This window comes from Hemibagrus wyckioides, linkage group LG23 (assembly GCF_019097595.1).
Source record: "Hemibagrus wyckioides isolate EC202008001 linkage group LG23, SWU_Hwy_1.0, whole genome shotgun sequence".
Classification (NCBI taxonomy): Eukaryota; Metazoa; Chordata; class Actinopteri; order Siluriformes; family Bagridae; genus Hemibagrus; species Hemibagrus wyckioides.
Genome location: NC_080732.1, coordinates 19,441,048 through 19,455,293, shown reverse-complemented (window position 1 = coordinate 19,455,293; position 14,246 = coordinate 19,441,048). Strand labels below are relative to the sequence as shown.

The window sequence follows — 14,246 nt, the reverse complement described above, 5'->3', positions numbered from 1 at the left end:
TTCTGTTATTTCTCAGTGATGTTTTAAACAGGATAATGAGTCCATCTTTCTTTCTCTTTAGATTTCCTCACTTTATTTATTAACAGATCAGAAGTCATGCTTCATGTTATTCCAGATTCAAGAGCATCGGTGTCAGACTCTGCGTTTGCTGGAGATGACAAATCAGACTGCACTTTCTTTATGAACACAATGTAGAGTTTATTCTGGAGAGTACAGATTCAGAGTTGTTACTGAAGTGTTAGATGGACAGGTCATCCTGGAGTAACTCTACAATATGCAGGAAAATTGTGTGAACCATAAAACATCCAAATTTTATTGTGTGCAAACTTTTCTGTCATTGTTTTTAAAAACAATTCGCTCTAAAGAACTGGCAGTCTAAATAGAGGCATAAATATGAAACAGAATAAACACAAAGGAACACAAATTATAGAATATTATCCAATAGTCATGCAAATAAGTAAACAAACAATAAGCAGTATAGTGTATGTGTGTGGTATATTGGTGGGGCAGGGGGTGGCTTTACTGCACTACATTTAGGAGGTAGGGGTTTATTGCACCTTAGTGTTTGGAAGTGAGAGGAGAGGAGGAGGAAGGGAGATTTGATGTCCTGTGGGAAGAAACTGTTTTTAACCGGTTAGTATTTGTTTTTATTGGTCTGTATGTCTTCCCAGAAGGCAGGGGGGGGAACAGGGTAATGTTCAGGGCAAGTTGAGTCCATTATAATACAGCTGGCTCTCTTCTGGAGTCGGCCAGTGTAGATGTCTCTGATAGGGGTGGTGTCATAACGATGACATGCTCTACCACCCTCACAGGTCCATCCTCTGTGCAGCTGATAAAATTCAACAAGGTGCTGTAGGTCAGGAGGCTCAGTGATGCTGACCAATACAAGTTGCTCAGCAAGTGAGGAGGGAGGTGAGTGTGCCTAAAAAAAGTAGAGCCTCTGTTGTGCTTCTTCACCTGATGAAAGATGCGTATTGTCTAGGTGACACCATATGTAGATAAAAAAGCCTGCTAAAGTCAACATTGAAATGGTGTTGCAAAAGAGTATAGTATGTACAGTGTGCATATGTAAGATAAATATATAAATATATTGTAGAAGTGTATATAAGGCAAAATATAATGTCCAGTTTTACAGAGAGTCACACACATCTACAACCTAAGTCTGACACAGGAGAGGGTACAGGTATTATGGAAAACATCTAATCTAGTACCAATACCTAAGAAAGCCACCCCATCTGGCCTCAGAGACTACAGACCGATTGCTTTGATGTCTCATGTCATGAAGGAGTTGGAGAGAATAATTTTAGCCCACCTGGTCCCACCTGAAACCTGCACTGGACCCACTGCAGTATGCTTAGAAGAATCAGAATCAGAATCAGAAAAAGTTTTATTGCCAGGTACAGCAAAGGAGCACTTTACAGTACTAGGAATTTTTCTTGGTGTCAGGTGCAAACATATACACAGGTAAATACTGTATAAGGTGACTCGTATGAAAATTAGTGCAACAGAAAAACGTAAAAAGTGAAAGTGACTGTAACATATATACAGATGTGAGGTATGTACACAATGTAGTATGAGATAAGTATTGTGTACAAAAGTGTGAGTTTGAATGAACAGTAGTGCAATTTAGAATGTGGAAGTGAGTGTCTGGGTTGGGGGGGGTCATCTGGGGGTAAGTGAGGCACTGTTCAGCAGGCTGACTGCAGTGGGGAAGAAACTGTTCTTGTGGCGTAAGGTCCTGGTCCTGATGGTCCGGAGCCTCTTGCCAGAGGGGAGGGACTGAAAAAGTTTGTTTCCGGGATGAGAGGGGTCGGCTGCGATCTTGGCTGCATGTCTCTGAGTCCTGGAGAGGTACAGCTCCTGGAGAGATGGAAGACTGCAGTCGATCACCTTCTCAGCAGAGTGGATGACACTCTGAAGCTTGGCCTTGTCCCTGGCTGTAGCTGCAGCAAACCAGACTGTGATGGAGGATATGAGGATAGATTCGATGATGGCAGTGTAGAAGTTCACCAGCATCTTCTCAGGGAGGAGAAACTTCTTCAGCTGCCACATGAAATACATCCTCTGCTGAGCCTTCTTAGTGAGAGAGCTGATGTTCTTCTCCCACTTGAGCTCCAGGTTGATGGTGGTGCCCAGAAAGCGGAAGGACTCAACAGATGTCACCAGAGAGTCATAAAGGATGACGGGGGGAGGGGGGCTGGGTCCTTCCTAAAATCCACTATCATCTCCACTGTCTTGAGAGAGTTGAGATCCAGGTTGTTCATGCTGCACCATGACACTAAATGAGCCATCTCACTCCTGTAGGCAGACTCATCCCCATCAGAGATGAGGCCGATGAGAGTGGTGTCTTCAGCAAACTTCAGGAGTTTGACAGACTGGTGACCAGATGTGCAGCCGTTGGTATACAGGGAGAATAGCAGAGGAGAAAGGACACAGCCTTGGGGGGATCCAGTGCTGATGTTCCGGCAGTCAGAGACATGCTTACCCAGCCTTACAAACTGCCATCTCTCTGTCAGGAAGTCCATGATCCAACTGCACATGGAGTCAGGCACATTCATCTGGGAGAGCTTGTCTCTATGTAGAGCTGGGACAATCGTGTTAAACGCAGAGCTGAAACACAAACAGTATCCTGGCATAGGATCCTGGGGAGTCTAGGTGTTGGAGGATGAAATGGAGGGCCATGTTCACAGCATTGTCTACAGATCTGTTGGCTCTGTAGGCGAACTGTAGTGGATCCAGGAAAGGGTCTGTAATGTCCTTGAGGTAGGACAGCACGAGGCACTCAAAAGACTTCATGACCACAGAAGTCAGGGTGACGGGTCTGTAATCATTAAGTCCTGTGATCCTTGTCTTTTTGGGGACTGGTATGATGGCTGAGGTCTTGAAGCATGCTGGCACATGGCCGGTCTCCAGTGAGGTATTAAATATGTCAGTGGACACTGAGGACAGCTGATTGGCACAGTGCTTCAAGGTGGAGGGGGAGACGGAGTCTGGGCCTGTAGCCTTGTGGGTGTTCAGACATTTAAACAGCCTATCACATCTTCCTCTTTGATGGTGAGAGGTGTCAGGGGTGAGGGGGGTAGTGGCGCTGAGGTGTGGAGATGTGTGGGTGATCCAGTGTAGGAGGGGGGGCTACTGCTGATCAATGGCTGGTGCGGGCAGGATTGGGGGAGGTCAGGTCTGTCCCATTGTCTCTGAAAGTGGCAGTAATACTCATTCAGGTTGTTGGCCAGGTGCAGGATGTTCACAGAGTGGGGGGTTCTAGGCTTGTAGTTGGTGATCGCCTTAAGCCCTTTCCAGACAGAGTCAGAGTCGTTGGTTCGGAATTGCTGTTTCATTCTTTAGCCATGCTCTGATTTAGCTCTTCTCACCTCCTCACTAAATCTGTACTTAGCCTCCTTGTATTGTCCTTTGTCCCCACTTCTGAATGCGGCCTCTTCCTCTGACCTAAGCTGTCTGAGTTTAGCTGTGAACCAGGGTTTGTCATTGTTATAACTCACCCTGGTGCACAATGGAATGATGCTGTCCTCACAGAAGTTAATGTAGGATGTCACAGTGTCTGTGTAGTCATCCAGACTGTTGGTGGAGGATCTAAAAATGTCCCAGTCTGTACAATGCAAACACCTCTGTAGTTCCCCCACAGCCTCACTGGTCCACTCCTTTGATGTCCTCACGACAGGTTTGCAGAGTTTGAGTTTCTGCCTGTATGCAGGAATCAAATGCACCATGATGTAGTCAGAATGGCCTAGTGCAGCACAGGGAACAGCACGATAAGCACAGCTGATGGTGGTGTAGCAATGGTCAAGGTACATTCCCCTCTCTTGTATTTGGGCAGTTTGTGGGAGAGATTACCTTTGTTAAAGTCTCCTAGGACAATAACCAAGGCGTCAGCCAGCACGTGCTGCGCTTCGCACATATTGCCTTGCGGTGGGATGTAAACACCGACGAGAATGAATGAGGAGAACTCACGGGGCGAGTAAAAGGGCTTACAGTTAATGATGAAGGCCTCCAGGTCTGGGGAACAGAGTTGAGAGTACTTTCACATCGTTGCACCAGCTGTTGTTAATATAGAAACAGATTCCACCACTTTTCATTTTGCTGGAAAGCTCTGTGTGTCTGTCCACTCTAAAAAGATTAAATCCACCCAGTTGTAGCGCAGAGTCCGGTATAAGATCACACAGCCACGTTTCCATGAAACACAAAACACAAGACATAGGAAAGTCTTTGTTTTTGCTCATCTGCAGAGTCAGCTTGTCCATTTTGTTGCAAAGTGAGCGCACGTTAGAGAGGAATATCCCGGGGAGTGCAGTGTGTAACAAGCACACCTGAGCACTTCCCTCTTCTGCAGGGCTTCACTTTGTTACGTGCCTCCTTGATCAGAATAGCCAGTAAATCCGCAGTAGAAGCCAGAAAACTCGGAAATAAGTCCACAGGGGTAGTAGCTCTGATGTTCATGAGCTCTTCCCTGGAATAGAAACCACCAGAATGGTGGCAGAAAACTGAAGGACAACACAAAACAAGAAAAAGTAGAGCGCACTGAAACACTGTGGCTGCCATCTGTGCGCCATCATGATTAACAACGTGATTACCAGCCTCATGTGGGTGTGGACAATGCTGCAGCATGCTCACTCCTACCTGGATGGCAGCAGTGGTACTGTGAGGATCATGTTTTTTTATTTTTCTAGTGCCTTCAACACCATCCAACCATTCCTACTGAGTGAGAAGCTGCTTAGAATGGGTGTCAGCTCAACCACAATCTCCTGGATTGCTGACTTCCTGTCAGGCAGGCCCCAGTTTCTGTGATTTGGGTCCCTGTCTGACACAGTCATCAGTAACTGAGGAGCACCTCAGGGAACTGTCCTGTCTCCATTTTTGTCCATGCTGTACACCTCAGACTTTCAGTTCAACTCTGAATCATGCCACCTGCAGAAGTTTGATGACACTGATGACCCTGCAGTGGTGGGGTTATTTGGGATGGACAGGAGTCTAAGTAGAAGGAAATAGTGGTGGACTTTTGGAGGACTAAACTTTGATCGAGCCCATAACCATCATGGGTGAGGAGGTTGGAATTGATAACTACAAGTATTTGGGTGTACACTTAAATGACAGACTGGACTGGAGGACCCACTCTGATGTTGTATACAATAAGGGGATAGGCAGACTCTATGTCCTGAAAAAGCTCAGATCTTTCAATGTCTGTAACAAGATGCTGGAGATCTTCTACCAGTCTGTAGTGAGGATTACCATTTACTGTGTTATGGTCTGCTGGGGGTCAGCATCAGTGCCAGGGATGCCAGCAGGATTAACAAGCCAATTTGCAAAGCTGGATTTATCTTTGAACACAAACTGAAAATGTTTAAGTCAGTGCTCTCCATCATGGACAATAAGTCTCACCCACTCTACAACACACTACAGAGTCAGCAGAGCTCATTCTCCAATACATTATATAATACAACAATACAACATTGTATAATAGCTCACGTGTGTGACAGGTGATAAAACTCACACTGCACTACAGCTATAAACTATTAACACCTTTTTTAGACTCACAAGGTTATTCATATTTATTATATACTGCTAATTTACACATGTGTACTATACTGGTTAAATCCACCAACAGTATTCTTACATACACTACAGTGCCAAAAGTTTTGGGACATCCCTTCAAATAATTGAATTCAGGAGTTCTAATCATTTTCATGGCCACAGGTGTATAAAATCAAGCACTTAGGCATGCAAACAGTGCACAGGCATCGCCAACTTTCTGCAGAGTTAATAGCTACAGACCTCCAAACTTCGTGTGACCTTCAGATTAGAACAGAGTGTAAAGTCAAAGTCAAAGTCAAAGAAGCTTTATTGTCACTTCAACCATACAGTGGGGGAAAAATTTTTTGATCCCCTGCTGATTTTGTACATTTGCCCACTGACAAAGAAATGATCAGTCTGTAATTTTAATGGTAGGTGTATTTGAACAGTGAGAGGCAGAATAACAACAAAAAAATCCAGAAAAACACATTTCAGAAAAGTTCTACATTGATTTGCATTTTAATGAGTGAAATAAGTATTTGATCCCCTATCAGTCAGAAAGATTTCTGGCTCCCAGGTGTCTTTTATACAGGTAAGGAGCTGAGATTACAGTAGGAGCACTCTCGGGGAGTGCTCTTAATCTCAGCTCATTAACTGTATGAGAGACACCTGTCCACAGAAGGAAGCAATCAATCAGATTCCAAACTCTCCATCATGGCCAAGACCAAAGAGCTGTCCATGGATGTCAGGGACAAGATTGTAGACCTACACAAGGCTGGAATGAGCTACAAGACCATCGCCAAGCAGCTTGGTGAGAAGGTGACAACAGATGGTGCGATTATTCCCAAATGGAAGAAACACAAGTGGACTGTCAGTCTTCCTCGGTCTGGGGCTCCATGCAAGATCTCACCTCATGGAGTTTCAATGATCATGAGAACGGCGAGGAATCAGCCCAGAATTACACTGGGGGATTTTGTCAATGATTTCAAGGGAGCTGGGATCATAGTCACCAAGAAAACAATTGGTAACACACTACGCCGTGAAATCCAGTAGCGCCCGCAAGGTCCCCCTGCTAAAGAAAGCACACGTACAGGCTCATCTGAAGTTTGCCAGTGAACATCTGAATAATTCAGAGGAGAACTGGGTGAAAGTGTTGTGGTCAAATGAGACCAAAATCCAGCTCTTTGGCATCAACTCGCCGTGTTTGGAGGAGGAGGAATGCTGCCTATGACTCCAAGAAGACCATCCCCACCGTCAAACATGGAGGTGGAAACATTATGCTTTGGGGGTGTTTTTCTGCTAAGGGGACAGGACAACTGCACCGCATCAAAGGGACGATGGACGGATCCATGTACCATCAAATCTTGAGTGAGAACCTCCTTCCCTCAGCCAGGGCATTGAAAATGGGTCATGGATGGATATTCCAGCCTGACAATGACCTAAAACACGGCAACAAAGGAGTGGTTCAAAAAGAAGCACATTAAGGTCCTGTAGTGGCCTAGCCAGTCTCCAGACCTTAATCCCATAGAAAATCTGTGGAGGGAGCTGAAGGGTCAGCCACAAAACCTTAATGACTTGGAGAGGATCTGCAAAGAGGAGCGGGCCCAAATTCCTTGAGATGTGAGATGTGTGCAAACCTGGTGGCCAATTACAAGAAATGTCTGACGTCTGTGATTGCCAACAAGGGTTTGCCACCAAGTACTAAGTCATGTTTTGCAAAGGAGTCAAATACTTATTTCACTCAATAAAATGCAAATCAATGTATAACTTTATTGAAATGTGTTTTTCTGGATTTTTTTGTTGTTATTCTGTCTCTCACTGTTCAGATAAACCTACCATTAAAATTATAGACTGATCATTTCTTTGTCAGTGGGCAAACGTACAAAATCAGCAGGGGATCAAATAATTTTTTCCCTCACTGTATATAGCTAGGTAGGCAAAGGGGTGCAAAATGTCCGGTAAATTTATATAAAATGTATATACAAACATAAATATAAACATTTTGTTTGGTCCCAAGCTGACATGCAAGAAAATAATGCGATTTTATAATAAATGAGATTTTTGACTTTAATTTAATTGTAAGTAGAACTTTAATTAATTCTTTCATTGAGCAACACAAAAGCATAAATGTTGAATGTACAAAAAACATATTTCCTTGTTTGCTGTAAGACGAAAGCATCCCCACACTTTTCCTTAAAAAAAAAACATTCAAAACTTCTGGTTGGAGTGTGTGGTGATGGAATTGGAGACAGTCACGTCATCAATGCACTTGCTGATGTAGCTGGTCACTTATGACGTGTATTCCTCCAAGTCTGTGGTTTTGCCATTGGGTGCAGCCTCCCTGAACATGTCCCAGTCAGTGCACTCAAAACAGTCCTGAAGAGCAGAGATGGCTACTGATGGCCAGGTTGATGGAATTTAGTGAGAACAGACTTGAGATTTGCATGGTTGAAATCTCTGGTGATAATAAACAGTCCGTCTGAGTGAGCATTCTGCAGATCGCTGATAGCTCCTTAGAGCTCACACAGAGTCTCCTTAGCATTAGCGCTGGGGAGAATATACACTGTACACTCTGTAAAAACAAAAACACAGCAGTCTCTGTACTCATGCCATGTAGTTTGCTGGTGTCAGATGCAGTCCAGTTTATTGTCCATGGAACAGACGTTGGATAAAAGTATGTAGGGGAGTGCCGGCCGGCTAGGGTTTGTTTTTAGCCTAGCATGGACACCTGCTCTGTTGCCATGCTTCCGTTTTCACGCGCACCACTTCCATCGACTCCTTTCTCGGCCACCGGCATTGGGTGGTGCTGAGGACTCAGGGCCTGTTTTCCAAAGCAAGCCGAGATCACAAAGCTTTTTCTGTAGGTCATAATGCACATTGACTGGTGCATGATTTCCACATTTTAGTAGTGTCCATATGCCATGGTAGTTGAGCTATAAGAGGACAATAGCATTATTTTGATCTGGAGTTACTATTGCTTGCCACTGCCATGCCGCCATCTTCAAATCTCCTTGGAATGGAATGGACTTTCATGGCTGAGCAGCTACATCCAAACTTTACATCACCAAGTGCATGCAAAGTGTTGGAGGCAGTGGTGTATATCACTCTGTCACTGGACTCTAGAGTAGTGGAGCCATGTTCTCTGGAGTGACCAATCTGTCTGGCAATCTGATGGACGAGTCTGGGTTTGGTGGTTTCCAGGAGAAAGGTATTTGCCTGACTGCAATGTGCCAAGTGTAATGTTTGGTGAAGGGGGAATTATGGTGTGGGGTTGTTTTTAAAGGGTTGGGCTTGGCCCCTTAGTTCCAGTGAAAGGAACTCTTAATGCTTCAGCATACCAAAACATTTTGGACAATTTCATGCTCTTTGTGGGAACAGTTTGGGGATGACCCCTTTCTGTTCCAACATGACTGCTCACCAGTGCACAAAGCAAGCTCCATAAAGACATGGATGAGTGAGTTTGATGTGGAGGAACTTGACTGGCCTGCACAGAGTCAGGTGGCAAGTGCTGACTGAATCAGGGAAAGGTTAAAGATAGATTAAATACCTCTACTTCCTGATCAGCGCAGACCTTCAGGATGGTTCCAGTAACTCCAGATGCTTTCCTCACCTTGACTCTGTGTAGGATAGATATGACCTGAAGCTACTGCAGCTGAATGGGTTCGTCCTGTCTAGTAGTACAGGATGGAGGGTGAGCTCACTATGATCTAGTGGTGGAAGTGAAAAAAGAAATGTTTCATAGTGTCAGGCAGTATGCTACTGTGAGGTTTGTGGCTGTGTATCTGTCCTTGTAGCCAGTGAGACTTTATCACTTGTCACATGAATTTATTTTATGTATCTGTCCTGTATTGTTTTGTATTGTCTGTCTGCAATGTCTTGTTTTGCACGGTTTGCACGAGGCTGCACACTATGCACTTTATGTCACTAGGACAACTTGGTCCTTAGCTTTGTATTGCTTTAAACACAGAATCACGTGTTCTGAGCAGACTCCTCCCCTTGCTGTTGAACCATGCTTCTGGTTAGGGAACACTAACAGTGACACTTTTTAAAATATATTTATGTTATTGTTTTTATTTTATTACAGTCTTGTTATTCTAAGAGTATAAGTTTAGTGTCTTGAAATAGTAGAAAATAGTAAAAGAATGGTGTGTTCACACTGAATGATACACAGCATAATGTGTGAACATCAGCAGTGTCTGTGTGTGTGTGTTTGTGTGTGTGCACTAACCCCCCCACTCTCTTCTCACCATTTCCTGGTGTTTGAGGTTGAAGCTATACTTGGTGGAACATAGTTTTGAGGGTTATGGCCAGGAAATGGTTTTAGTGACCAAAGTCAGTGAGCTCAGAATATCTGATAATATACACACAGATAAATGTGAACTTCTTATTGAAGAAGAGATGAAGATGCTGTACATGGCTCTGATCCTGCTCACGCTGTCTGGTATGAAATAACAAAATGCTAGTTAACTATTCCTTGTTTTTTGATAAAGTGTTCCTGATGATGATTTTTAAGTATTTTTCAGCATTTCTGAGTTAATAACATGATGATTAATAAGAAATAAAAGCACATTAATGACTGTAGCTGCCATCATTACAATTCTCAGTGCAGTATTAAGATCAGCTTATATGAAGTATTAGAACATGACACCAGTTCTTTTGTTGGTGCTGAACACTGAAGACCGGGTTTGAGATTAAAAGATGAATATGAGATGATAGATCAGAACTTTACTGTATTTATGAAGAGATTTGTTAAACAATTAAGAACATCACACCGTTTGTGACAGATCACACAAATGTAGATGAAATTAACACCCATTTTCTAAAATAAATTGAAATAAATAAGCTTAATCAATCTAGTGACCCACTTGTAGCCTGGAAGGTGGCTATTAGAAGAATGCATGGCCATGTAGGTAGTTTGAGGGTTTTTAAGCAGGCACCTGAAAGGAGGCTAGGAGATGGACTCCGATCTTTTGTGTGGAAGCGTTTGGTAGCACTTCCTTGTTTGTTTGTGCACAGACATGGCCTGGGTGAGCAGACGTAAACATTGTGGATTTGTAAGTCGTTGGTCATGCTTCCTTGATCCTGAATATCCTCTGAAAGTAGTTTGGGATTGATGGCTGTGTTGCAGTTTTAGTTGATTGCTGTTACTCCTCAGCTAGTCAGTCCCTGCATGTGTGCACTGTATGCCTCCAGTGCAATTAAGTCTTAATTGCAAACTGAACTGGCTAGTCTGGTGTTTTTTTTCCTTTTGTTTCTATTTTTTGTCCCTTCTTTGTTTGTACATCACTTCCCAGCCCTGTGTTGCCAGCCAAACTTTGTACACTTTATGTACAATACTGATGCTTTAAAGCACATTAACTATTTATTTGCATGAGGGTTATGATTGTAGTGAAATTAACTTTTGTTTGGAGTATGCTTTTTTGAGTGAGCTGTGTTTTATATGTAATGGAATTTGCAGAGTATTTATGTAATTTTCTTTTTGGATTATTGGACTGTATGCTGTTAATGACTCTGCCTGTCCTACGTTTAACCTGTTCTCTGGATTTGGATTATTGGACTGTATGCTGTTAATGACTCTGTCCTACGTTTAACCTGTTCTCTGGATTTGGATTATTGGACTGTATGCTGTTAATGACTCTGTCCTACGTTTAACCTGTTCTCTGGATTTGGATTATTGGACTGTATGCTGTTAATGACTCTGTCCTACGTTTAACCTGTTCTCTGGATTTGGATTATTGGACTGTATGCTGTTAATGACTCTGTCCTACGTTTAACCTGTTCTCTGGATTTGGATTATTGGACTGTATGCTGTTAATGACTCTGTCCTACGTTTAACCTGTTCTCTGGATTTGGATTATTGGACTGTATGCTGTTAATGACTCTGTCCTACGTTTAACCTGTTCTCTGGATTGTGGATTATTGGATTGTATGCGGTTGTTTCTTTTACTGATTCTACCAGCCTGCTGTATCCTGTTTTTTTTTCCTTTTTTTCTATTGGTGTTGTCTGAGAACTCTGCCATTTTTCTGTGCCGTTCTTAATAAAGACTCTAAGTTTGAACTTGGACTGTGTTCTACATTTGGGTCCTCACCTGCCATCCCTGACAGTATTAGGCCTTATAGAGGATTGGCTGTCTATCAATATCTCTTTTTTGAGGAAGGTTTGATAACATAAATTGTTACATTGGATTATTTGTATTAATAAACAATCTATAGTATTGTTGTGATGAGAGTTTTTGAGTACAAGTTTGTTTTTGGTAGTCACCCTTGCTTACACACTGACATCAACACACTGTTGCATTCTTCTTTTGTGATTCAGTTATAATGGTTCATGTGTGTCACAGTAGCCATGTTTTCATTGTTTTGATTGGATACGTCATCAAAACTTGGATGCAACAGGGGCAAGAATGGTAAATGGCAAGAAAGCACCTGACTCCATTCACTTATAGCAGTGGTGCGACCTGGAACCCCTGCCCCCCTTCGACAATGACAAGGACCTGGTCCAAGGCTTTGAGCTTCAGGACCAGTTTTATTTGAAAGCCTGTTGGACCCCAAGAATAAAGAACAGTGGCTTGGCTTCTTGCTGTCCTGTCTGACAGGCCAAACTCTGCAATGCCACAGGAAGGGAAACAGGGAATGTCTCTCCCTGTTTGCACAGGTCATTACTAAGAAGAGCCAAACATCTACTACTGCCTCCAGCACAGTTTTCCGAGCTCCAAACCCTGATCTATGCCCTGCTCCAGACCATATGCCAAGCCCTGAGCCCTACCCTGCTCCACCCATCCTGTCCTGGTGAGCAGCCCCCACTTATTGCCTGCTTTTTGAACAGAAACCCCATATGAGAGACTATGACTGTCTTGTAACTAGGTGTTTGGTGAAGACAATTTGCCGACAGGGGCAAATAAGGGTCGTGTAAAGCATGCCACCACTGGACTCTAAAGCAGTTCTGGGGTGTTCATGTTCTGGAGTGACCAGGCACACTTCTGTCTGGCAATCCGATGGACGAGTCTGGGTTTTCCAATGGAGAACCGTCCTGACCTCAACCTGATAGAACACCATTGGAATGAATTAGAGCGGAGACTGCGAGCCAGACCTTCTTGTCCAACATCACTGAAGCTGTTATAGCTGCAGAGGGTGGGACAACTCCATATTAAACCCTACGGATTTCATTAAATTTCATGTGCATGTAAAGGAAGATGTTCCAAAACTTTTGGCAATACGATGTATTCTGTAGTGTGCAGTAATAAGAAATAACAGACAAGAACTTGAAAACATACAACAAATTAACAATACATCAGTATAACTTTATCACTCTCTTTTAATCTCCATTTATTTCTCTACACAGGTGTTCTCACTCAGGACAGATGGAGTGTGAAATATCCTGATAAACCGATCTGTGCTGTGAGAGGATTCAGTGTCTCCATTCCCTGTAGTTATTCTTATCCACAAAATCATCAGGTGGAACAAAAGCTTTGGTGCTCGATGAACTCAAACACAGATGTGTGTCTAAACCCACCGTATGTTTATAACAGCTTATCAAACACCAAGTCAGACTTTGAGTTCACTGGAGACGACAAATCAGACTGCACTTTGTTAATCCACAATGTACAGTTCAGTTATTCTGGAGAGTACAGATTCAGATTTATAACTAATGTGACCAATGGCAGATTCACAGGTAAACCTGGAGTGACTCTACAAGGTACAGGTAAATTTTAAAGATTAAAATAATGATCCAAATAATTTATCATCTACATCATTTACTTTCCTCACCAAAAGGAATAAAGTAAATAATTTTAGGTCATTTTTCTTGTGAAGGTAAATTCAGTCCAGTTTAAATTTGGAAGAACAAATCTCATGTAACTGATGTTTATTACTCAATAACTAGATTTTTATCTGTGTGAGAAATCCTGAGTCACTGACGTGGAGTCTTTCCTGGTCTCTGAAAAAGATTTAAAGGTGTCACTAATCAGGCTCAGTGGAAACGGAACCCTTAAACAAGGAGACTCGTTAAATCTGAGGTGTGATGTGAACTGTACACACACTTCCTCACAGTTTGTGTGGTCTAAGAACAACCAGCCCTTAAATACATCAGGACCTGTTCTTCACTTTCCTGCTGTAACCGTGAGGGATTCTGGGAAATACACCTGCACTTGGAAAACCGGCGAGACGTCAGGATCTGAAACCATCAGCCTTCATGTCAAGGGTGAGTCCATCTGATCACAACATTCCTGAATGTCTCAAATGATTACTGATGGAAATAATTTGATCATGATGTGCACTTACACTTCTATAACAAGTGACATGTTCAGATAATATTTACTGATATTTAATGTTTTAAATATTACTAGATTTAACTGATGACGATCCTGAAATCCCTGAAAACACTGAAAATCCTGAACTTTGGTCAATCTGGGTCATTGTTTGTGTGACCGCAGGAGCGATTGTCGTCGTCTCAGTCATCATAGGAGCTGTGATTCACAACAGGAGGTAAAACTCTACACAGTCTCATATTAAATCATATAATTTTGACTTTTAACAGCAATTCACATCGTCTGTGCTTCATAAACAGGTTTCTGTGTGATTGCAGGAGTGTCCACACCGAGCAGCAGAAGAAGGATGATTCTGCCACTGAATCTAATGTCCAGAAGAATGAGGACGATTCTGCAATCTACTCTAACGTCCAGCAGCAGGAGGAAGATTCTGCAATCTATGCTAATGTGTAA

The 14,246-nt window shown here is 42.9% G+C and overlaps 1 protein-coding gene across 1 annotated transcript; it reads left to right on the top strand.

Annotated features, from left to right (window-relative positions):
- The first annotated feature begins 9,835 nt into the window (after nt 1-9,835).
- On the top strand, nt 9,836-14,246 carry LOC131343977 (uncharacterized). Its single transcript, XM_058375871.1, has 5 exons — nt 9,836-9,967; nt 12,869-13,228; nt 13,472-13,726; nt 13,872-14,010; nt 14,111-14,246. The coding sequence occupies exons 1-5, from the start codon at nt 9,841-9,843 to the stop codon at nt 14,244-14,246; spliced, it is 1,017 nt and encodes a 338-aa protein (XP_058231854.1). The 5' UTR covers nt 9,836-9,840.